The sequence below is a fragment of the Psittacula echo genome (genome assembly GCF_963264785.1).
Source record: "Psittacula echo genome assembly, chromosome: 2".
NCBI classification, from domain to species: Eukaryota; Metazoa; Chordata; class Aves; order Psittaciformes; family Psittacidae; genus Psittacula; species Psittacula echo.
The window spans coordinates 132,956,021-132,980,337 of NC_137737.1; the positions used below are offsets into that span (position 1 = coordinate 132,956,021).

General features: G+C 40.3%; 1 protein-coding gene across 1 annotated transcript in view; it reads left to right on the forward strand.

Annotated features, from left to right (window-relative positions):
- The window catches only part of RALYL (RALY RNA binding protein like), a gene marked incomplete at its 5' end in the record, with an annotated part of 181,874 nt that overhangs the window by 103,795 nt on the left and 53,762 nt on the right, over positions 1–24,317 (forward strand). The window contains one exon of the mRNA XM_080610904.1: positions 16,877–16,952. Within this exon, the coding sequence (XP_080467030.1) occupies positions 16,877–16,952 (76 nt within the window). The remainder of the gene's footprint in view (positions 1–16,876; positions 16,953–24,317) is intronic.

The window sequence follows — 24,317 nt, forward strand, 5'->3', positions numbered from 1 at the left end:
ACTTCCAGCCCAAAAAGCTCAGCCTCCTCTGCAAAGCAAGATGTTAAGCCCCATCATAGGAGGCCACCAAATTGGTCAAGCAGGATTTCTCCTTAGTGAAGCCACGCTGGCTGTCACCAAGCACCTTGTTGTTTTTCACGTTCCTTAGCATGCCTTCCAGGAGAATCTGCTCCAAGATTTTGTAAGGCACAGAGGTGGGACTGACTGGTCTGTAGTTCCCTAGGTCATCCATTTTAACCTTGTTGAAAATGGGAGTTATATTTTCCTTTTTCCAGAAAAATGTGTTTCATACTTAACTTTCAGTAGAACCAGCAAAAGCAAAACCTAGTGAAAGTTCCCATACTATTCTGTAGGTAATGAATCCTGTTAAAATGCAAAATTTTGCTACAGATTTAAAATTTAAAATATTAATATTTAATATATTTTGGTACATTAAGCATATTTACAGGTCTAACATGATAGCTTTTCCAGTGCTTTATGGTTTTTGTACACTGATGGGGTTTTTTACTTTTTCTTCTCAGTTTAAACAGGATTCAATGAAATTAAATTCTCCTAAAGATGTGATATCTAGAGCATTTCCTAGATTAGTAAAACTTGGAACATGGTAATATGCAGATGCTCCAACAGTTAGCTCTCAATAGTGCATAAAAAATACATTTAAGTATCTGAAGATGCAAGATTACATGCATACACCATAAAACTTCATCATACTCCTCTGTGAAAATTATCTCCGTTTTGCCCTTAGAGTCCTAGGGGATGTCTGTGTCATGCTACATAATTTCTGCATCAACACTGCTGTAACATACTGTCACACATGCTGGAAAATATTTCACGGGCAACCCACAGATTTATATGTGAGCTGCCTGTGAAGCAATCAGAAGTATGGAGAAAGGCAGAAATAAAGCAGGATGCACCCAGTTTATGAATATTATGCAACCTGCGTGGGATATTTGTATTCTTAATGGGCTGGTCTAAATTCACTTACCTTCCTGTTCCCTCTCGACTATACAACAGGCTGTATACCTCTCTGACAGCTGAAGTCTATGTCAATGACAGTACTAATCCCTGTCTCATCTGCCCTCGCTTGTTGTTCTGCCATGGCACCAATATCTTTTGAGTTTTGGCTGGCGTCCTAGCAGAAAAAAAATATGCACTGTGCAACATCCATCATGGCCATCTTTGCCAGCATGTGTCACCGAGGTAGTGAATCATGAAGAACCTGTTGAACCCAGAAGTGAACCACTGTTATCTGCAAGTGGATTTTGTTTTCCTTTGGGGATAGTCCTTCATACTCAGCTGTATTACTCACCTTCCCAAAACTGCAACACATATCAGAGAAAAAAAACAACCACACACACACTTTTTAATTTAAAGAATACAGCCAGACATTAATTATTACATGTAATAACATGTGGGCATTCTTATTTTGCACATAGACTTTCAATATCTGAGCAGAATTTGGGGAGCTGTGATCTCACAACTGCTGTAGGTATGAGCAGTGTTTTCATTTAGGAGAGGTGTCAAATATTATTAGGATGTAAGTAAAACAAAGTAATTATAAACTAATTACAACAAAGTTGGACCTTTCTGGGTTATTTTCTGTGATCAGAACAATTAGAACAGCCTCTATTTCCAGACAAATCTAAATGAAAACATGCTGAAAGAAAACATGAATCCACTCCAAACAGTGATGCACCCTTCCCACACCAGAACTTGGAAATGTCTTGAAGTGAGCACTGGGATTCTGGTAGGTAACTGATGCTTGATCTTGGCCTGTATCCACGTACATGAGATGAAGCTGAGAACCATTTGCATGTTCTCATTCATTATTTTTTTCTATTAATCTTAGCCTTTAGAACCATTTAAAATCTGAAAGAGGGAAAAAAAAAAAAGACTTCTGAGGAATGAAATGACACCAAAATAAAGAACACAATGTGCACAAAAAAGGGGTTAATTGTCATAACTGATTCTGAAGCCATTATAGTAGTGACTCGGTATCCTAATGAATGGCATAAAGTGAAGTAATAAGCAATGAACTAATTTATTCCAATTTATTGTTTTCCAGTGTTATTTTTATTTCTTTGTGGATCACTGTAAAAAAGGAAAATGAACTGGGAATGGTGGGCATCTGCTGCTAAGACAGCAGTGAGGTCCTGCATGAAGCGTACTGACTGAACAGTACAGATAACACAGTGCCATGTGCTCAAGCACACACCCATTCCCTCTATAACAATTTTTCCACAAATACAGTTGCAAACGTTACATAATCATCTGTAATTTCTCATTGCCACTTCTGGAATACCTCCATACAAGATTACATGCCTTGACATCCTGAATCCCTGAGAGTCTTTGTTGCTGGATGTGCTCTTTCATTTTTCCCTAAAATAAAGCAGTTCAGGTTGACAGTGACCATGTGAATGACCAAGATGTAAAAAGCCACAATGTTCTTCCTTCTTACTGGAGTTTACTAAATTCCACCTCAGTACATCAGAAAAGAATAAGTAAATAAAATTAATTGTCATATGATATATGATTGAAGAGTGAAAAGTAACAACAATGACCTAAATCTGATTTTACCACAGACTTAAATGGAAAGTTACACTAACACAGAGAGCTTTGAAATTCTCATCCAAAGTTGTCTCTTTTCTTACATGAGCACTTCTTTGCCATTCTGGCCTAATTGCTTGGAAAATAGGTACAAGTATTTTTAAGTATGGAATTATAAATGCTTGTAAGATTAATAAGTAGTATAAAGCATTATGGGAAAGAATTTTAAGGTTGAGGTTACAGCAGAGTGAAGGTATACACAGCTAGCTGTAGGCTGTTGGGCCAGTGAATAGCAGGCCAACATAGATATTTTAGGGTTTAGCTGTATCTCTGGCTCTGCTTTCAAGAAAACATATGTCATGATGTTAACAGCAGTGTCTGATAAGGAGCTGAATATTAGGAAGTGAAAGACTAGAAGACAGTGCTCTGAAGAAGTGTTGTGTTAAACCACATTCATTTTTTACTCAGAGGAATCATTCCACACAGAGTTTTTTGCTGTTTATTGCAATATAAGATTTAGGGATCTTCTTTTAGTCTTAAAGTGAATTAAAATAACAATGCTAAAGCTTGAAAAAGTCTGCTTGCTTCTTCCCTTGTACTTTCTTCCTCATTTTAAATGACAGACATGAGATTAGTGGCTTATGCAGTATGTCCAGAAGATTAATGTTTCCAGGTGAGCTTAGAGAGCTGTTTCATTTGATGAGCTACTGGAATTTCATACTGCAGTAGGAAAAAAAAAAAATAAAAAAGAAAGAAAGAATCTAACAGTTCTAAAAGCTGTTGAGGTTCAAGATAGGCCTATAGCACCAGTCTTCCCTTAGTAATAATGATAGATAACAATTTCTGAGACTAAGGAATGTTTTGTTTGCTATATTAAAGCAATTGACTCCAGTATCCATAATAATTTAACTCCAGATTCAGGAATTCAATACTCTATTCCTTTGCAAACTTCTATTTTCAGAAACTGTGTGATAAAGATGGATTACAAAGCTTAACAAAAATTGTTCCAGTTGAAAATATATGCTTCTATATATGCTTCTATATTTCTTTATATATGCTTCTTATATATATGCTTTACATATATTTCTTTATATATGCTTCTATATATGCTTCTATATGTCTTTAAACTAGATGTGTTGGGGGAGGGGGGCATCGTTCCATCCCAACACTCCCAGTCAGTTGCCAGCAGCTACAATAAATGCTCGGAGCGATGCAGAGATATTCCAGCTGCTCCAGCCAATGTGCCGGCTTCATTTGGAGCTTGGCTCAGATGCCTCTATACAAACTTCAGTAGCATGGGGAACAAACAAGAGGAATTAGAGATGTGTGCATGACTACAGGAGTATGATATAGTAGGCATCACAGAAACATGGTGGGATGGCTCTTACGACTGGAGTGTTGGAATGGAAGGTTACAGGCTCTATAGAAAAGACAGGCCTAGCAGGTGGGGAGGGGGAGTTGCTATTTATGTTAGGGATAGGCTGGAGAGTATGGAACTCTGTCTGGGGACAGGTGAGCAGTCGACAGAGAGTTTGTGGGTCAAGGATAAAGGGAGAGCAGCGATGGGGGACATTACTGTGGGGATCTGTTACAGGCCGCCTGATCAAGAGGAATCTGTGGATGAAGCGCTCTACAGACAGATAGAAACAGCCTCACATTCACAGGCCCTTGTTCTCATGGGAGACTTCAACCACTCCGACATCTGTTGGAATGATGGTACGGCCCGGCACAAGCAATCCAGGAGGTTCCTTGATTGTGTGGAAGATAACTTCCTTCTGCAAGTAACAGAGGAGTTGACAAGGAGAGGTGCCATGCTTGACCTCATGCTCACCAACAGGGAAAGGCTGGTTGGAAATGTGACACTCCAGGGCAGCCTTGGATGCAGCGACCACGAGATGGTCGAATTTGAGATCCGCAGGACAGTGAGAAGAGCGTGCAGCAAGCTCACTGCCCTGGACTTCAAGAGAGCAGACTTTGGCCTCTTCAAGAACCTGCTTAGTAAGGTTCCATGGAATATAGCCCTAGAGGGCAGGGGGGCCCAAGACTGTTGGTTGATATTCAAGGATCACCTGCTACAAGCTCAGGAATGTTGCATCCCAACTAGAAGGAAGTGCAGCAGGAGGGCCAGGAGACCTCCTTGGATGGATAAGGAGCTGCTCAGGAAAATTCAAAGGAAAAAAGAGGCTTATAGAAGGTGGAAGCAGGGACAGGCGGCCTGGGAAGAATAGAGGGATGCTGTCTGGGAAGCTAGGGACCAGGTTAAGAAAGCTAAGGCCCAGTTAGAATTGAACTTGGCTAGGGATGTTAAGGATAATAGGAAGGGATTCTATAGGTACGTAGCGAGTAAAAGACAGACTAGGAACAACGTAGGCCCCCTTCGGAAGATATTGGGAGAACTGGCTACCCGGGATTTGGAGAAGGCTGAGGCTCTTAACGACTTCTTTGCCTCAGTCTTCACTGGCAAAAGCTCTGACCGCACCACCCAAGTCTTGGACGGCGAGCGCAGGGACTGTGAGAATGAAGACCCTAGGCCCACTGTAGGAGAGGATCTGGTTAGAGACCATCTTAAAAACCTAAACGTACACAAGTCCATGCGACCTGACGAAATCCATCCACGGGTCCTGAAGGAGCTGGCAAATGAAGTTGCTAAGCCACTGTCCATCATATTTGAAAAATCTTGGCAGTCAAGTGAAGTTCCCGACGACTGGAAAAAAGGAAATATAACCCTGATTTTCAAGAAGGGGAAAATGGATGACCCGGGGAATTACAGACCAGTCAGTCTCACCTCTGTGCCTGGCAAACTCTTGGAGCAGATTCTCCTGGAAGAAATGCTAAGGCACATGAAAAACAAGGAGGTGGTTGGTGACAGCCAGCATGGCTTCAGTAAAGGGAAATCCTGCCTGAACAATTGGGTGGCCTTCTATGATGGGGCTACGAAACTGATGGACAGGGGCAGAGCGGCTGACGTCATCTATCTGGACTTGTGCAAAGCGTTCAACACTGTCCCACATGACATCCTTGTCTCTAAATTGGAGAGACATCAATTTGATGGGTGGACCACTCGGTGGATAAAGAACTGGCTGGATGGCCGCACGCAAAGAGTTGTGGTCAATGGCTTGATGTCCGGCTGGAGACCGGTAATGAGTGGTGTCCCTCAGGGACTGGTGTTGGGACCGGTCTTGTTCAACATCTTTGTCGGCGACATGGACAGTGGGATTGAATGCACCATCAGCAAGTTTGCCAATGACACCAATGACACCAATGTTGTTCGGTTGATAAGCTGGAGGGAAGGGATGCCATCCAGAAGGACCTTGACACGCTTGTGAGGTGGGCTGATGCCAACCTTATGAAGTTTAACCATGCCAACTGCAAGGTCTTACACCTGGGTCGGAGCAATCCAAGGCACAGCTACACGTTGGGCAGAGAAGAGATTCAGAGCAGCCCTGCGGAGAAGGACTTGGGGGTGTTGGTCCATGAAAAAATTAACGTGAGCCAGCAGTGTGTGCTCGCAGCCGAGAAAGCCAACCGTATCCTGGGATGCATCAAAAGAAGCGTGACCAGCAGGTCCAAGGAGGCGATCCTGCCCCTCTACTCTGCTCTCATGAGACCTTACTTGGAGTATTGTGTACAGTTCTGGTGTCCTCAGCATAAAAAGGACATGGAACTGTTGGAACAAGTCCAGAGGAGGGCCATGAGGATGATCAGGGAACTAGAGCACATCCTGTATGGAGACAGGCTGAGAAGGTTGGGTCTGTTCAGCCTGGAGAAGAGAAGGCTGAGTGGAGACCTCATAGCAGCCTTCCAGTATCTGAAGGGGGCCTACAAGGATGCTGGGGAGGGACTCTTCATCAAGGACTGTAGTGGCAGGACAAGGGGTAACGGGTTCAGACTTAAACAGGGGAAGTTTAGATTGGATATAAGGAAAAAAGTCTTTACTGAGAGGGTGTTGAGGCACTGGAATGGGTTGCCCAGGGAGGTTGTGAATGCTCCATCCTTGGGGGTTTTCAAGGCCAGGTTGGATGAGGCCTTGGGTGGCATGGTTTAGTGTGGGGTGTCCCTGCCCATGGCAGGGGGGTTGGAACTAGATGATCTTAAGGTCCTTTCCAACCCTAACTATTCTATGATTCTATCATGAATATTTTCACACAAAAGTACACATGTACAAATATATGAAGGAAAAACAAAACACAGAAACCGTGGGTAAGGGTTGGCAACCTGCGTGAAAATTTTAATCTTAGGGGGTGCAATAGAGGTTGTGTAAGTTTAACGTCATGACCAAGTTGCAGAAGAAACACTATGGCTTCCAATGAGACTCAATACAAAAATAAGGAGTCTGGACTTCTTACAGGAATCTGACATAGGCCTGAAACGCCTTTGTGGAAGAGAATGTCCAATGGATGTCTATTGTCTTGTCTAGCTCTGAATATTTCTTATGCCAGCTACAGTAGAGGATAGTTTCTGAGGCCTTTTTTACAAACATTTGTGGTGTGTGTTTGTGTGGTTTGCTCAAAATAATCATATTCTGAACAAATAAATTGGAAATATCATGGTTCCACAGATGTCTGGAGAAAAGAATTAGCTCACTGTGGAGTTCTTGGTTCCTTTAAGTCTCTGAGCCAGAATGACACATTTGCTTTGTGGGTAGTAGAGATCTGCTTTTTGTATGGCAATCTAATGTAAACAGAAAATGTTACTGGGAAGCTTAGAAGAATGTGGATCCATAAGATGATGGATGACCAATTTGAGAGCTTCACTAGCACTGTATATTAATATGCATAGTAATTTATAATTCTTTAATATTAAACTGGAATGGGTCAGATGGTCCTTTTGGTAGTACCTTTGATATTCAAACTTGATTTAATGAATTCCAAAATAATTATTTCTTTTCCTAATATGATTTTTAGTAACCTATTACAATTTTTCCTGTTATTGATTCATGATATATGGAAATTAATGTCATTAATAATATGTAGTACATCTTCAACCACTTGTGAGAGAAACTCTGAAGCACCGTATAATTGCACCTGCATGCAAGACCACATGTAAATCTATAGGAGTAAATGGCAAATATCCAAGAAATTGCAGGGAGAAGGATGAGGTTGTATGCTTAGAGAAAGGGTTTCTGATATGAATTCTACGATTTTTGGTTATTACTGATGGCAAAATGAATAGTGATTGAAAAAGGTTTAGAGGGGATGAAGGGGGGGGATTGTAAGGCAAAAACAGAGCTCCTTTCTCATTCAGAAACATTCTTTTTTTTATTAAAAAAATACACTAATGTGATATATTAGTAAGAATAACAGAGCAATCAGACATTTGTGTAGTTAGCAAGGTTATTTGAAGCTGTAGTGAGTTCTAGTTCCAGTTGGTACCAGTTACATACTAACAAAATCAGTATAGGAGGAAAGATAAAACATCATACTTTAGGATCTAAAGTAATCCTAAACTACTTAGAATTTTAGGAGAATCATGCTGATATGATAAGAGAATGGAGGGAAAAATATCTTGTTTCTAACTAGTCTAAGGTTCTTGCATCTCCTTCCAAAGCATCTGGGGCAGTTGGAAGCAGAAAACTGCATTATACAAATCATTAGGCTGACAAGTTATTGGTTTTTCTCTATTCCCATCAACTATTTCTATATTTTCCTTGCAGAAACACCAAAGAAACCCAAATAAAACAACACTGCGTATTATTCATTTTGAAGCTTGTCAGTATTTCCAATTATTAAATGTCCTGCATCTGCAAAAGGCTTCTATGCTGTTGTAGTTTGGTTGTCAAATTGAATCCACTGGGGGACTTCATGCACTGGCAATGAGAAAGAGTTATTACATGTCTAAGACCTAAGCATTACTAATGCAGAAATGCCAGATTTGGCATATCATTTGTTTGTAAATCACCTCCACAATAACGTTTCCCCCCTCTATGCCAAATTCCAGTGAAATTAGCTCCGCTTCTGCCATCATTTTATTCAACCCACTCCTAGTCTGTTAATAAGAATAGTAGACTTTAGGTTAGTGTGTTTTACAGTGGTTGTGTTACAAAGGCAAAACTTTCCAGAACCATATATTGGATATAAGGAAAAAAATATTTACGATGAGCGTAGTGAGACATTTCACCTGGTTGTCCAGAGAAGTTGTGGCTGCCCATCTGTGGAAGTGTTCACAGTCAGGTTGGACAGGGCCTAGAGCAACCTGTTCTAGTGGAATGTGTCTCTGTCCATGGCAGGGGGAGTGGAACTAAATGATCTAACCCCTTCCAACCTAAACCATTCTGTGATTTTATAATTCTATATTTTGGGACACAAATATAAGTTATAAGACTTGTGCTATGCAATTCGAAAAGTATATTTGGAGCTTGAAAAGGTCATCTTCTATAGATCCCTTAATCCAAATAAACCTGGAACATGAAGATCATGAACAGAAAGAGGATATATAGAAAGGAGAATTTACCAGCTGGAAGTAGTTGAGATCAGTCGTTTCGGGCAGGGGGCTTGTTGAAGTGAGGTGGGGTTAAGATCACTGTGAAAAGAAGAACAAGAAAGAATAGGGACAGGCAAAGAGTAAGGATGAAATCAGGCATGTTTTGAAGAGGAATAGTATATAGTGGAAATATATACTAATAGTATATATACGGAACAGTATATGGAAATATATATAATAGTATATAGAGGAATTAGTATATAGTGGAAATAGGGGAAGGTGGTGGAAGTGCACTTGGGGCTGCAGAGGTCCATTCCTGTCCTTCCTGACAGCTTCCTTTAATATGTGGACATCATTTTTCAAGACTTGGTGAAATCTACGGCGTGATTTCTCTCTGATCTGTTGGCCTGGATGAAAACCTCTAGCTTGTGGGAATATCCCAAAGGTCAAACTTACCCTTGAAGGTTTTGACAGCAAAGTTCAGAATATTAAAAATATACTTACTTCTCACTTATAACTGTTATGCGAAAACCCCCAGGGGCAGAAGCAGCTACAGTAGCCAACCTTTCAGAGAAACACGCTTTGCCCTCCCACCTAACAGCACCTTAAAGGTGCACATCTGCATCTTCTGCTCCACACCATCCCCTGCTGCCTCTGCCCCATGCTCCTGGGGTGGCTGGTTTCTGCTGCCCAAACAAGACCCCAAGTCTGCTGCAACGTGCAGAATGATCTGTGCATTAAAAAGCATATCTGTGGGAAATATTCTGCTTATGCCACCCATAAAGACTTGGGAATATTCACTTTCCAGAATTATGAGAAAATGCATTTCAAATATAAGCAAATATTTTTAGAATAACCCAAAAATACGGCTAATAAATGCAGACAAAAAATTTGGGGCAAAATATTGTGATGATTATTTTAGGAATAATACATTTTGTTTGTGTTTACATTAATAAAGTTAACCATCTGCAGGAAGAAAACTGGGAAACACAAAAGTATTGAGGTAATGGGGATAGTGAATTGTTTTGTATAATGCAGATTTCAATTATCATGGAAAACTATAGCTTGGAGCATGAAGCTAACATTAGTAAGGAGAGCTAGATAAAAGGCTGTGGGGCAGAGAAAGTAGTAAAGTATAAGAGAGGGGGAAAAAAGAGTATTTTGAGAAAGAGTTGAAAATTACTGAGGTTCAGGGCGTGTTCCCTGGAATAAATCATAGTGAAATCTAAAAGAGCTAGATGAGAGACTTTCATACTGTATCCTCACTACACTGTTTAATGTTGCTGCTTGGGAATAACTGCAATGCTGAATATCTCAGACATATAGTCAACCTTAAGCTTTGTCTGATAAACCGTCTTTTATTACCAAAGAAAAGCAGCAGAGTTTGTTGGCTGCTGCCCTGTAATGACCGTGATTGATCTGAAAGAAGACAGGTGCTCTGTTTTCCTCTTGTAAACAACGTCTTCACTGTGATCAAGAGAAGGTTAAAAAGGAAACAAAGGTGCCCCTTGCACACCTCACTGTCTGAGAAAAGCTCTAACTCAAGGACCAGTTCTGTTTCCTGTTAATAGCAACAATGAGAAGGAACAGTGCAAGCAAGGATTGGGAATCCTTGCTTGAATTTCTTTTTTTCTTTTTGACTGGCTAAACTTACATTAAAGACAGTTGTCTGTTTTCCTGAAGGTAGAAGAAAGTTCCTGATGTACTTTTCAGTTGTTTTCCTATATCCTCATGGAAATGTTAATCTTCGGCATATGCAGAATTGCCCAGTCCACCTGTTACAAGTACCTCGCAAGTAGAAATCTTGTAGTCTGGCTGGGAAATACAGCAACTGAAAACTTGATTAAATTAAAAAGGTCTTATTACAAGAAGACTATATTTGCCTGCATCTATAGCTTGGCTCTGGTGTGGTGAATGCTCATGTGAGACAGCCAATTTCATGGCTGCCGTGGCACAAACCCAACTATGTATTTTCACAGTTAACACTGTGAAACTCGTGCAGATCTTACACCTGGTCTGCAAATGAGTGGCTATGGCCAGGTAGTCCCTTGTAGCTGAGTAGTGAATCTCTTACACCTGCAAAACAATGCTGTGGATCTTCCTGCAGAGGAACCTGCAAGCCTGGTGCTGAGCAGGAGGAGTGGGCAGGATTGCCAGCACAAGGCTTCCTCCCTTTTCTCTGTGCTGTTTCTTCACCTCCAGCCTTCCCCCAACGTGGCTCCTGCCCCATTACTGTAGTTGATCTGCAGGGATTCAAGCACCACCAGAGAAGCAGTTTGAGAGGTCTCAGCCACAGACTACAGTCATAATAGAGTCTTTAAGAGGTCACAAATTAGTGTTCTTCCCTTCCCCAGGCAAAAGTGGTGCCTCTCCCTAGCCACGACATGGACCAATGCTGGTCGCACACCCAGTGGGGCCAGGAAGGTCTGCACAGTGACTGTGCTGTTACTTGGGGCAGGAGGTGCAGGGAAGGCAACAAGCAGGTGAAAACCAAGGCAGGGCAATTCTCCACGTCAGCTGTGGAGCATCCATTCTGCAGCTAAGGGAGAGACTGCTGTCTCAAAGACCGTGAAGGAACTGTTTGTTATGGGTATATAGACAGGACAGGATTTCCCCTTTTAGTTGTCGCCTGTCCTCACATCAACTCAGTTCCCTAGGGAACAGAAAAAGACTTTCCTGTAAGACAATGCCTGGCACTTCCATAACTGAATGGTGTTAAGAATGATAGCTTATATAATCCTAGAGCCTTGTTTCATTTTAGCAGTATTTAATGAAGGAAGAGATGGTTGAACAAAGCAATTTCATATACTTTTCAACAAGCAGCTCTTTCTGTATAAAGCATTTACAATAGCTGTCATCTTTCTACAAAAAAAGGCTTCCAATTACTTCAACGCTAAGAGAAAATCCAAATGCAGCTCAGAGCCCCACAGGCAAATTATTTTTAATGCCATTATGGAAAAGGAAAATGTGTGATTGAAACCTTCATTTAATATTTTACTAGTCTTGAAAGTTAATTTGAGTTTGTGCTAAATTTTCTGGGGAGTTTCTTCTTTACAGCTGTGCAATTTGAGCACAGAGTTGAACAGAACTGAGAACTGTCCTTTCCTCTCTGCTTTTTTCACGTTAGAGATGAGAAAAGGGAGAAGATGCCATGTAATTAGTGTAATGTCTAAAGAAAAAAAATAAGTTTTTCATGTAAAAAATATCATATGACTTCATTAAAACCCCGTTACCATGCAGCAAGGGGATTTGTAAGACTGGTAGATGGAAGAATATAAAAGAAAGACAGATTAGCTTTAGTTTTTCTGGTGTTCACTTGTGCTATAAATCACATGACTAGATGCTATCTCTAAATTGCATCTGCTTCTTTGTTTTTCTCTTCTATCCCATATATTTTGGGTCATCTGAAAAAGAAGAAAATGCATCCTGATCACCCTGTGTCCCTGTCTCTGCCTGGATGTAGATTGTATGTTCATTGTCCAAACTATTTCTCTGTACATTAATTTTGATTACTGTATTTTCCATTAAAGGTTGGTCTAAAGCAGAGCTGGTCTGGAAGTACACAATGCCACCCTTTTTCACCCAAAACTTAAGGCAAGCAACTGTGGAATTTGTTAAGAAATATCTTTGTTTCTGCAACCATCCACAAGAATGGGTGGAAGAAATCTGATGAAACAAGTCTTAGAAAATTAGTTGCTGAGCTATTGAGGATGTAAGAGTTTCCAGTCTTTCTGACATGGAGCCCACACACATCAGTAGTATGCAATTATAGGTACTTGGAATCATTCTTTTTGACTAGGTCTTGCCCTACAAAGCAGGGTGGCCACAGCTAATTTGCCAATATTTCAAGGTCATGTCCATTCTCTACCTATGTCTAGAAACCGCATAAGAGAGTACTTGTTAATTGGCACTAAAAGTCATGCCAGAAGCCACTTTGACAATTAGTGCAAGAGTTAACTGAGTACTAGTGCCTGGGAATGGCACTATTTATTCAATAGCTGTAGTCTAAAACAGGTCTTGGATTTGTAGCATAAATCCTCAAAGTCACAGTTTTCATGGGTTGAGCTAATGCCCACTGAAGCTTCTAGTTTATGGCATTTATTTTTGTGAGACAAAATGATTGATTGATTGATTTTGTATCTTTGGGTTTTTTTTTTTTTTTCTTTTTCAATAAAACTTTTCAAAGAATCTGAAAGGCTGGTATGCTGAGAAGTACTGAAATACTTCTGGTGTATGAATACTCCTTAGGTATCATTGCTTGCACTTACAAAGCTTGTTTAAAGGCAACTGTTGTCTTCAAGACCCGATTCTCAGATTGCTTTGACAGCAAACCTATGAGCAAAGCCTCAAGGTTAGCTGATACTGCCTCTCAAAAAATGGGAGGGAGTCCAGAGTCTTTGTGGATATTACTGCCTAGAGTAGCTAGGCAGGCAGTGGTAGGAAACAGTGATAGGAGAAAGACAGATCATGTTTTGTTCAGTTGATCTTTCAGACAAATTTATGTAGCCACTGATACAATCACTGCTCTCTCTAAATGCTTTACATTTTTTTCACCTTCTTTAATTGCTAGGCACTTTTCAGTACAATCAGAAAGAAAAACACCTTGTTCAAAATTAGATATATCCTGCTGATGACACAAAACCTTGAATGAAATCTAGACCTCTTACCTTACCTAACCTCTGATGTGTTAACAGGAATAGATAGGCCTGAAGATGAATTTCTTTTAATAAAATAATCTCATTTGATTCTGAAAGCACAGAGGGAGCAGACTTCTGCATTACAATGTGCTGTTCTCTGCACAGTCACTTTTCTATTCATAGTGATTCCTTAATATTTTGAATTTCAGTGTTGAATTTATCTTAAAGTTGATGACTGAGTGAAAATTTGTAGTATATGAGTAAAGAAAATAATGTGAATCCCTAGGCTGCTCCATTCCCAAGTAGCAGCAATGTGAAAGCCTATGTTCTTTGTCAAGTTGTCTGGTTCATATTCATGTACAAGTAGTTAATCTTACAGCATAAGGAGTGATACCACTTTACATTCCTTCGGGTGGAATCATTAGAGTGCTACAGCCAACAAATTTGTTTGACACACAGTCTATGACCTAATAGATGTAAATGTCTGCTGTGAAGCTAATGATAGATGAAGCAAGAGAACAAGTTATCTCACAAGATTTCCACTTTGACTAGAAATAATCTATCCTGTGAAATGTTGACAAGTTCACTTCTAATTTTAGTTAGAAATTTGAGGTTGGAGTAGACAGTGGCAAAAAATAATGGGATGAAAATTTGTTCTAACTTTTCAAATAATTTCCTACATCCATTCTTAGCCTAACTACAAGATGTTTAGGGAGTTACAGAGCTGTTCAATCACTTTCATATTAACGGAAAAACCCCATGTGCACAGCTTTTCTATGAACTATTTCTTGTGTTAAAGAGAAATCCTAGCTATTGCTGTATAACATAGTTCACTGTTTTCTGCTGGTACATGTACAGATTTATTTGTCAGGGAATCTTAACTAATTCTGAGCAGTTTTGCAGCAGTGTTTTCTTACAGCATTATTCTTCTGACAGTGTTGATTAAAATAAAGGGAAAACACAACAAACAGCCCTTAGTCTTCTACACTACTTGTCTTTGTACTGATCTCTCCTGGAAGGATATGAAAAAGTCTTTAAAGTCATATGCCTAAGAATAATGATCTGGACTGTAGCTCTGAAAGACAAGCAGATGAGAGACATGAAAAATATGTGAAGATGAATCCCACAGCCTCATCTATATCCCAAGACAGAACTGAATTTTACTTTTTTCCTAAAATTTGAGCTAGTTGTTGTAAGTGTCAATATAGTCAATGACCTTAAATCTGACATATTAAAATAGTGTGAAAAGGTCTAATTATTGTAAAAGTCACAGGATAAAAAATTCATTCCAATTCTGTTATTTCAAAGAACCAACAGAAATGCAACAGAGCTGTCAAAATTTCTCAATGGCTTCCAGAAATGCTTGATGTTTATGTTGTGGTTTAAGGATGGGTCAACATTAATTATAAATTAGAATTTATATTTCTTTAAATAAGGGAAGCATAGCTGAATTTTTAAAAAACATCAAAAAAGAAGTTTAATATATACCTAATAAAGCACTTGCTTAAAATAAAGGGAGGGAAAGCATTTTGAGAAGGCATGAAAAGTGTCTTCAGTATTCATCCAACTTCAGAGAGATAAGTGAAACAAAAAATATTTTATGGAAAACTATGATTTCCAAGAATACAGCTCGTACAAAAAGAACTACAATCAAATTTAATTCCAAAATGCTTCATATGGAGAAAATTTTACCAAAAAGTATATTTTGTATGAAATAGCTCTACACCAAAACTTGTCATTTCAGGACATTGTATAATTTAAAATAAATGTTGGTTTAGCTCAAAATATCAAACTTAATTTGAAAATATGTTGGTATTTGGGGTTTTGGGTTTTTTTGTTTTTTTAATATTTGAAGCATGACATTTCCAATGAAAAAATCTTTTCTGTCGCACATTTTCTGGACACACATTTTCAATGTTTCTGATTACTTAAAAAAAAAAAATCAGCTGGATTTTTTTTTTTTTTTCCACCTTGTGTTAAATAAAAGTATCCAGTCACGAAGTTTCAGGCTTTTGTTGCAGCTTTTGGGGTCAAGAATATCTATCTTCCTCATTCTACACATCAGCTTTCTACTATTCTTTTCCCTCTACTACACTCAATTTCAGGTTAAACACAGATTTTACCAAGAATGTGTTTCCTTTAAAGCCTCGACCATGAGGTAATTCCATGGTAAATAGGATACATTGTTCTGTCCCAGAACTTTTACGCTGAAATAGCTCTTATTTTGTTGAATATTACTCTTTTATATATAGTGAAACTGAGGAAAAATTTAGCTGCAGCATCACTCGTCATGGAATTTGTTTCTTAAACAGAACTTTTACTTTATCCTTGTGATTTCTTGTAATGTCAACTTTGCAACATTCACTGCTTTCTAAAATAGGTTTTTGTTTATACAGGCAGCTTCCTAAGCTCAAGTAAGGTAATCTCCATGGAAGAGTCTGTGCTTCTTTCTCCATGGGTAACTGTTACAAGCAATCAGAATTATGAACGTGTATTTCCTTGTACATTTATGAGTATGATTCAGAAGAAAAGAGTAATTGGAGTACCTGCACAACTAATAGCTTGACATATTTTTAAATTTCTAGGATAAATACTTAGAAATAATGTAAGTGAACTTTTAAAAAGTGTGCATAAGATTTCTGGTGTTGTTGAGAATTATAAGTACCTGCCTAGGATAAAGCATGTCAAAACCTGAGTGTCTCTTTCTGCATACGATATTTAAAGCCAGTGTGTTTCTCTACTCACAACAAAACAACAGAAAAAAAATCTATTTTAGGGGTACAAAATATATACTCTCTTCTTTGTTTTTGAAAAGATTTTTTTTGGGTGAACAGTGAAGTAGCACTTAAAGATCAGTGTGCATTCCTCTAGAGCCTAAAGGGGAACTTGTTGGAACCATTATAGTCCTCCACAACACAATCTGACAGATCATAGTTTGTCTCAGCATCTAAGTTATGAATCAAGTCTCCTTCTGTAATAGAAATATGTTATTGGCTTTAGCTCCATGAGTGGAAACTCCTGTATGTTTAAAAAATGTCATTTTTCTCCATTACCATTAACTGACATTTTGCCTAAAATATCCATTACAGTAAGATTTTTTAAGGCGTGTTCTATAGAATCAATTCAGAAGTGATCAAAACTTGATAGGTGTTTTTAGGTATGCTGTCCATTTTCACTGTCTGTTTTTCATTTTCAGTGTCTTGAAAGTGCCTTTGCAAACTCAATCTAACTTCCAAGCATCTGACTTGCTAATATCAAACGTTTGCTTTCAGATATCAACATGGCAGGAGAGCCAAAACCATACAGACCAAAACCTGGCAACAAGCGGCCACTTTCAGCACTTTACAGGTGAGATTTCATCTTAACTTACTACAGTTCAATTTTATTAGGAAAAATATTGTAACCTGAAATATATCTCCCAATGTCACAGTGTAGTCCGTGAATGAGACCAATTTTTCCATTCATTCTTTGATGTCCGTACAAAATACAATCAAGTTCCTATATACACCGAAAAGTTTTGAGTATGAGACAGTATTGTAGTGTCTGACACTATGTGTATCTATCTGTTTACTCATTCTATATTCTAACTTTCAGACATAAAGACTGCCTGTCTTAAAAAACTAACTTAAATAGGAGTAAGCCCAACAAACAAAATTTCTGACTGATACTTAGGTGCAAAGATCACTATTCGCATAATGCCTCCTTTAGTTGAAAACAAACGCCAGAATTTGTGTTTGCTCTAAAAAAGTAAAATACTTAGGATAATTAGATGATAACACAGGCATGCAGAAGAATAGATAAAACTAAATCAGTTAGACCATAATTTTATTTCTTAGTGAAAATACCTTATGCTTTACTGAAGCTAAAATATGCTTTACTGGTCTTTGCCTTCTTAGTATTCACACCATGGATGTTATTTGCCAGTGCAAGAACAACCCAAAGGATTTGTTTAACACTGCAAGAGGTATTACACATTGAGTCTTGCTATACTAAAATGGTGTTTGAAAAGATGTTTGACAGTGACACTCCTTCAGGATGAAGTAGCAGAAGGCAAGTGCTTTGTGCAGGTTTTGTTCCAAGGATACTAAAGCCGCTGAGGTTCTGCTTGATGAATATTAAGTGCTGTAAGGCCCCACCCAAGTGCTCAGCCTTGAATTCAATCTTTGAATTTAAGCATGTGTTGCATTAAAAAGATGTTTGTTTACTTATTTACTTATGCACTGGAAATTTAAATTTCCATCTGTACCTCCTTTCACTTTTTCTAAATGGAAAATGAAAGTGCAGGAGAAGAGGAACAGACTTTGGGCCAATATCTTTTATATTTAACAAAATTATACTGAAATACACAATGAAATTATAACTCTGTCATTTACCAAACTTACTGTCAAAAGTCTGGTGTGGTTCATTAATGTTTCCACTTCTAATGCTACAATCAATGGGATTTTTTTGTTCTCTTCTTTTAGAGTTAACTAGGAGTAAGCCCAACAAGCAATATTTTGATGCTTATTAACTGATACTTAGATGCAATGATCACAGCATGCACATAAATTTTAAAACTTATGCTTTATTGCTTAGCTGTGTCCTCATTCTTGTGACTTTTTTGTTTGCAGAAATCAATGAAATCATTAATAATTTCAGAGCAACAGAGCTGGTTTCTCATTGATTTGTGTGTCAAGGGTGAGAACCAACTTCTAACAAGACTGGACTTCTTCTTGAGTGTTCAGGAGGGCAATTATAGCATCTCTCTCCTATTCCCAGATATCTTTCTTCATACAGCTTGTACAGACTTGAAGAAATCCTCTCCTTTTTTTTTTTCAAACGTAATTAAGCTTAGTGAAGGATTACAGATTGTTAAGGGGATTGTTAACAGGCAAACATGCACACATACCTTTGTGCTCAATAAACCTCACTTCTCATAAAGCTTAAGCTCCAGATCCATTAAAGGAGGCAGGGCTGACTTCTACAGTGGCTGAAATGCAGGTAGACTGGCTTTGAGATCAACAGCTCAGCAGTGAAATCAGACACACTTTGGCAGCACTTTTTCAAGTTTGGGTTAGTCTGAAAGCTTCACAGGTGTGATCTCAGAATGAGACAGCCAGGAGAATTTTAGATCTGAGCCTGCATGCTGCATAAAATTAATGTGAAGTTTTATCATATAGTTGCCTTTAGCTAAAATGATAGAAATATTATTTTTGGAGGAGAGAACATCTGTTTTATAATTGCTCTCAACTGCAAGCTGTTGAAGTATGTAGGTGTTCCTGGTATCAATGGTCAACGGTGTCCCCGTATCAGTATTTCAAAAGATTTTTATAATCATAGAATCATAGAATAGTTAGGGTTGGAAAGGACCTTAAGATCATCTAGTTCCAACCCCCCTGCCATGGGCAGGGACACCCCACACTAAACCATGCCACCCAAGGCTCTGTCCAACCTGGCCTTGAGCACCGCCAAGGATGGAGCATTCACAACCTCCCTGGGCAACCCATTCCAGTGCCTCAACACCTTCACAGTAAAGAATTTCTTTCTTATATCAAATCTAAACTTCCCCTGTTTAAGTCTGAACCCGTTACCCCTTGTCCTGTCACTACAGTCCCTGATGAAGAGTCCCTCCCCAGCATCCTTGTAGGCCCCCTTCAGATACTGGAAGGCTGCTATGAGGTCTCCACTCAGCCTTCTCTTCTCCAGGCTGAACAGCCACAATTCTCTCAGCCTATCTTCATAGGGGAGGTGCTCCAATCCCCTGATCATCCTTGTGGCCCTCCTCTGGACTTGTTCCAACAGTTCCATGTCCTTTTTATGCTGAGGACACCAGAACTGTACACAATACTCCAAGTGAGGTTTCAAGAGAGCAGAGTAGAGGGGCAGGATCGCCTCCTTGGACCTGCTGGTCACGCTTCTTTTGATGCAGCCCAGGATACGGTTGGCTTTCTCGGCTGCGAGCACACACTGCTGGCTCACGTTAATTTTTTCATGGATCAACACCCCCAAGTCCTTCTCCGCAGGGCTGCTCTGAATCTCTTCTCTGCCCAACGTGTAGCTGTGCCTTGGATTGCTCCGACCCAGGTGTAAGACCTTGCAGTTGGCATGGTTAAACTTCATAAGGTTGGCATCAGCCCACCTCACAAGCGTGTCAAGGTCCTTCTGGATGGCATCCCTTCCCTCCAGCTTATCAACCGAACAACATTGGTGTCATTGGTGTCATTGGCAAACTTGCTGATGGTGCATTCAATCCCACTGTCCATGTCGCCGACAAAGATGTTGAACAAGACCGGTCCCAACACCAGTCCCTGAGGGACACCACTCATTACCGGTCTCCAGCCGGACATCAAGCCATTGACCACAACTCTTTGCGTGCGGCCATCCAGCCAGTTCTTTATCCACCGAGTGGTCCACCCATCAAATTGATGTCTCTCCAATTTAGAGACAAGGATGTCATGTGGGACAGTGTTGAACGCTTTGCACAAGTCCAGATAGATGACGTCAGCCGCTCTGCCCCTGTCCATCAGTTTCGTAGCCCCATCATAGAAGGCCACCCAATTGTTCAGGCAGGATTTCCCTTTACTGAAGCCATGCTGGCTGTCACCAACCACCTCCTTGTTTTTCATGTGCCTTAGCATTTCTTCCAGGAGAATCTGCTCCAAGAGTTTGCCAGGCACAGAGGTGAGACTGACTGGTCTGTAATTCCCCGGGTCATCCATTTTCCCCTTCTTGAAAATCAGGGTTATATTTCCTTTTTTCCAGTCGTCGGGAACTTCACTTGACTGCCAAGATTTTTCAAATATGATGGACAGTGGCTTAGCAACTTCATTTGCCAGCTCCTTCAGGACCCGTGGATGGATTTCGTCAGGTCGCATGGACTTGTGTACGTTTAGGTTTTTAAGATGGTCTCTAACCAGATCCTCTCCTACAGTGGGCCTAGGGTCTTCATTCTCACAGTCCCTGCGCTCGCCGTCCAAGACTTGGGTGGTGCGGTCAGAGCTTTTGCCAGTGAAGACTGAGGCAAAGAAGTCGTTAAGAGCCTCAGCCTTCTCCAAATCCCGGGTAGCCAGTTCTCCCAATATCTTCCGAAGGGGGCCTACGTTGTTCCTAGTCTGTCTTTTACTCGCTACGTACCTATAGAATCCCTTCCTATTATCCTTAACATCCCTAGCCAAGTTCAATTCTAACTGGGCCTTAGCTTTCTTAACCTGGTCCCTAGCTTCCCAGACAGCATCCCTCTGTTCTTCCCAGGCCGCCTGTCCCTGCTTCCACCTTCTATAAGCCTCTTTTTTCCTTTGAATTTTCCTGAGCAGCTCCTTATCCATCCAAGGAGGTCTCCTGGCCCTCCTGCTGCACTTCCTTCTAGTTGGGATGCAACATTCCTGAGCTTGTAGCAGGTGATCCTTGAATATCAACCAACAGTCTTGGGCCCCCCTGCCCTCTAGGGCTATATTCCATGGAACCTTACTAAGCAGGTTCTTGAAGAGGCCAAAGTCTGCTCTCTTGAAGTCCAGGGCAGTGAGCTTGCTGCACGCTCTTCTCACTGTCCTGCGGATCTCAAATTCGACCATCTCGTGGTCGCTGCATCCAAGGCTGCCCTGGAGTGTCACATTTCCAACCAGCCCTTCCCTGTTGGTGAGCATGAGGTCAAGCATGGCACCTCTCCTTGTCAACTCCTCTGTTACTTGCAGAAGGAAGTTATCTTCCACACAATCAAGGAACCTCCTGGATTGCTTGTGCCGGGCCGTACCATCATTCCAACAGATGTCGGAGTGGTTGAAGTCTCCCATGAGAACAAGGGCCTGTGAATGTGAGGCTGTTTCTATCTGTCTGTAGAGCGCTTCATCCACAGATTCCTCTTGATCAGGTGGCCTGTAACAGATCCCCACAGTAATGTCCCCCATCGCTGCTCTCCCTTTATCCTTGACCCACAAACTCTCTGTCGACTGCTCACCTGTCCCCAGACAGAGTTCCATACTTTTGAAGTTGTTCTGTGGTTTCTAGCATTTATATGCACTTTTGCCTTTGAGGTTCTGAATGGTTTCTCATAAATACTTGTTCTACAGAGAAGATAGGGATAAGAGAAAGACCTGTTGTCCTCGGTTCAGCTGTAGCAGTTATTTTTATTCTTCTTAGTAGCTGGTGCAGTGCTGTTTTTTCGACTTTAGTCTGAGAATGATGCTGATAATACATCGATGTTTTAGTTGTTGCTAAGTAATGTTTACCCTGATCAAGGACTTTTCAGTCTCATGCTCTGCCAGTGAGAATGGGCACAAGAAGCCAGGAGGAAACAGATACAGGACACCTGACCCAAACTGTCCAAAGGAGTATTCCATACCACAGCACATCATGCCCAGTATAGAAACTGGCAGCATTTACCCCAGAGGCCAGATCACTGCTTGGGTTGGGCTGGGTATTGGTCAGCAGGTGGTGAGCAATCATATTGTGCATCACTAGTGTTTACTGTTTTCTTTTCTTTTTCACCTTTCATTTTTATATTCTCTCCACTTGTTATTCCCCTTATCATTATTATTATTGGTGGTAGCAGTAATGGTTTTGTGTTATACCTTAGTTAACAGATTGTTCTTATCTCAATGCAAGGGATTTGCATTCTTCCAATTCTCCTTCCCATCTCTCCAAGAGAGTTGGAGGGGGTGAGGTGTGTGCAGAAAGCTCATCAGCTTGCGGCTGCATGGTTCTGGGTTACCGTTTGGGCTTAAACCATGACACCTATGAAAATTTTTGAGGTAACTTTAAAAAGAAAAGGGATGGTAGGTTGTGTCCTTTCATGGATCTAGTACAGACTATTTCTCTAGAAGATTAAGAGGCTTTTTTGAGAAACTAACAGAAGCTTTCATCTGCTGGTAATGGAGAAATTTCAGTATCTGTTACCATAATAACATGTGAGGATATCAATGGCTTATAAAGTTCTTGACAAGGCTGGGAACATTTATGTATTTTAAAATGTTGCTCTGGGTCTGGCTGGGATGAAGTTAACTTTCTTCATAGGATCCCATATGGTGCTGTGTTTTGGATTTGTTACTAAAACACACCAATGTTTTGGCTGTTGCTGAATGGTGTTCGCACAGCCTTAAGACTTTCTCTTTTTCCTATTCTGCCTTCCCAGTGAACAGGCTGGGGAGGACAATAAGTTGAAAAGGAATACAGCTGAGATAGCTGACCCAAGATGACCAAAGGGATATTCCATGGCATATAAAATTATGCTCAGAAACAAAAACTGGGGAGGCTTTTCTTTCCAAAGTAGCTGTTGCTTGGAGACTGCCTGGGCTGCTGGTGGGAGGTGGAAAGTAATTGCCTTTGCAACACTTGTTTTTTTTCCTTCCTTCCCTCCCTTATTACACCACATTTATCTCAACCCATGAGGCTTTTTCAGTTTTGCTCTTCCTACTCTCTTCTTCATCCCAACAGGGAACAACAGTAGTGGAGTGCGATAGTGACTGTGTGGGTGCTTAGCTGCTGGCCAGATGTTGTGGTTTAAACCCAGGCCGTAAATCAGAACCACGCAGTCTACTTCCCCCCCCACCTTTTCTTCCCCCCGCTCCTGGAGGGACGGGGAGGAGAATCGAAAGAATGCAACTCCCACGGGTTGAGATAAGAACAGTTTAATAACTAAGGTATAACACAAATCACTACTGCTGCCACCAATAATAATAATGATAAAGGAAATAACATGGGAAGAAAATACAACCGCTCACTACCCACTGACCGATAACTCCCCCACCCAGCAGTGATCCAGCCCTTCCGGGCACTCTCAGTTCTACATCCTGGGCATGACGTGCTGTGGTATGGAATACCTCTTTGGCTAGTTTGGGTCAGGTGTCCTGTCCCTGCTTCCTCCCGGCTTCCCCTCCTCCCTGGCAGAGCATGAGACTCACAAAGTACTTGGTCAGGGTAAACATTCTGACCAACAACTGAAAACATTGGCTTTATCAGTATTATTCCCCGGCCGAAAGTCTAAACCACAGCGCTGCACCAGCTACTAAGAAGGAGGAAAAATGACTGCTACTGCTAAACCAGGACACCAGGTTCAGCCTACAAGATGGAGAAAGTTAAGAGGGTAACGGTTACTTTAGATTTGATTTTGACTAAGAGAGGAATTGGTTAGAAATTTAGTTATCACAAAATATACACTGTGAAAAGGGAGGACTGAGAGCAAAAAAAAAAATAGGATAATGGATTTCAGAAAGGATAGACTTCAGTGAGCTCAGACAACTAGTAAGTAGGATATCTTGGAAAGGAATTTTAGGGACAAAAGGAGTGCAGAACATCTTGCATTGACTGTGCTTAAGGTAGAGCAGAAAATTACCCTAAAGTAGAAGTAGAATAAAGGAATAATATAGCTTCCTGAAAAGTGAAAATTAATTTTACAAAATGTAGAATCAAAACCCCATGACTGAAAGTGAGTAGAAAAGAACAGCAGAGTCATCTAGCAGGATATCAGAAAGGCTAAGGCACATCACAGCATAAAAGGCAACAAAAAGATTGCAATTATAGTAACTTCCTTTGCTTTTTACACTGTTGTTACTTAGCAGGAAAGGAGAGAGATAGTAGATGATATAAAAAAGGCTTCTTTTGCTTTAGCAAAATAGGTTAGTTGACCAGCTATTTGAGAAAATCAATTTTAACCAGAGAGTATGGAATAAAAGAATTGGCTAACAATTATTTGAAGAAATCAATTCAATGGAAATGGTGTAATAAGATCACTTAGAGTGT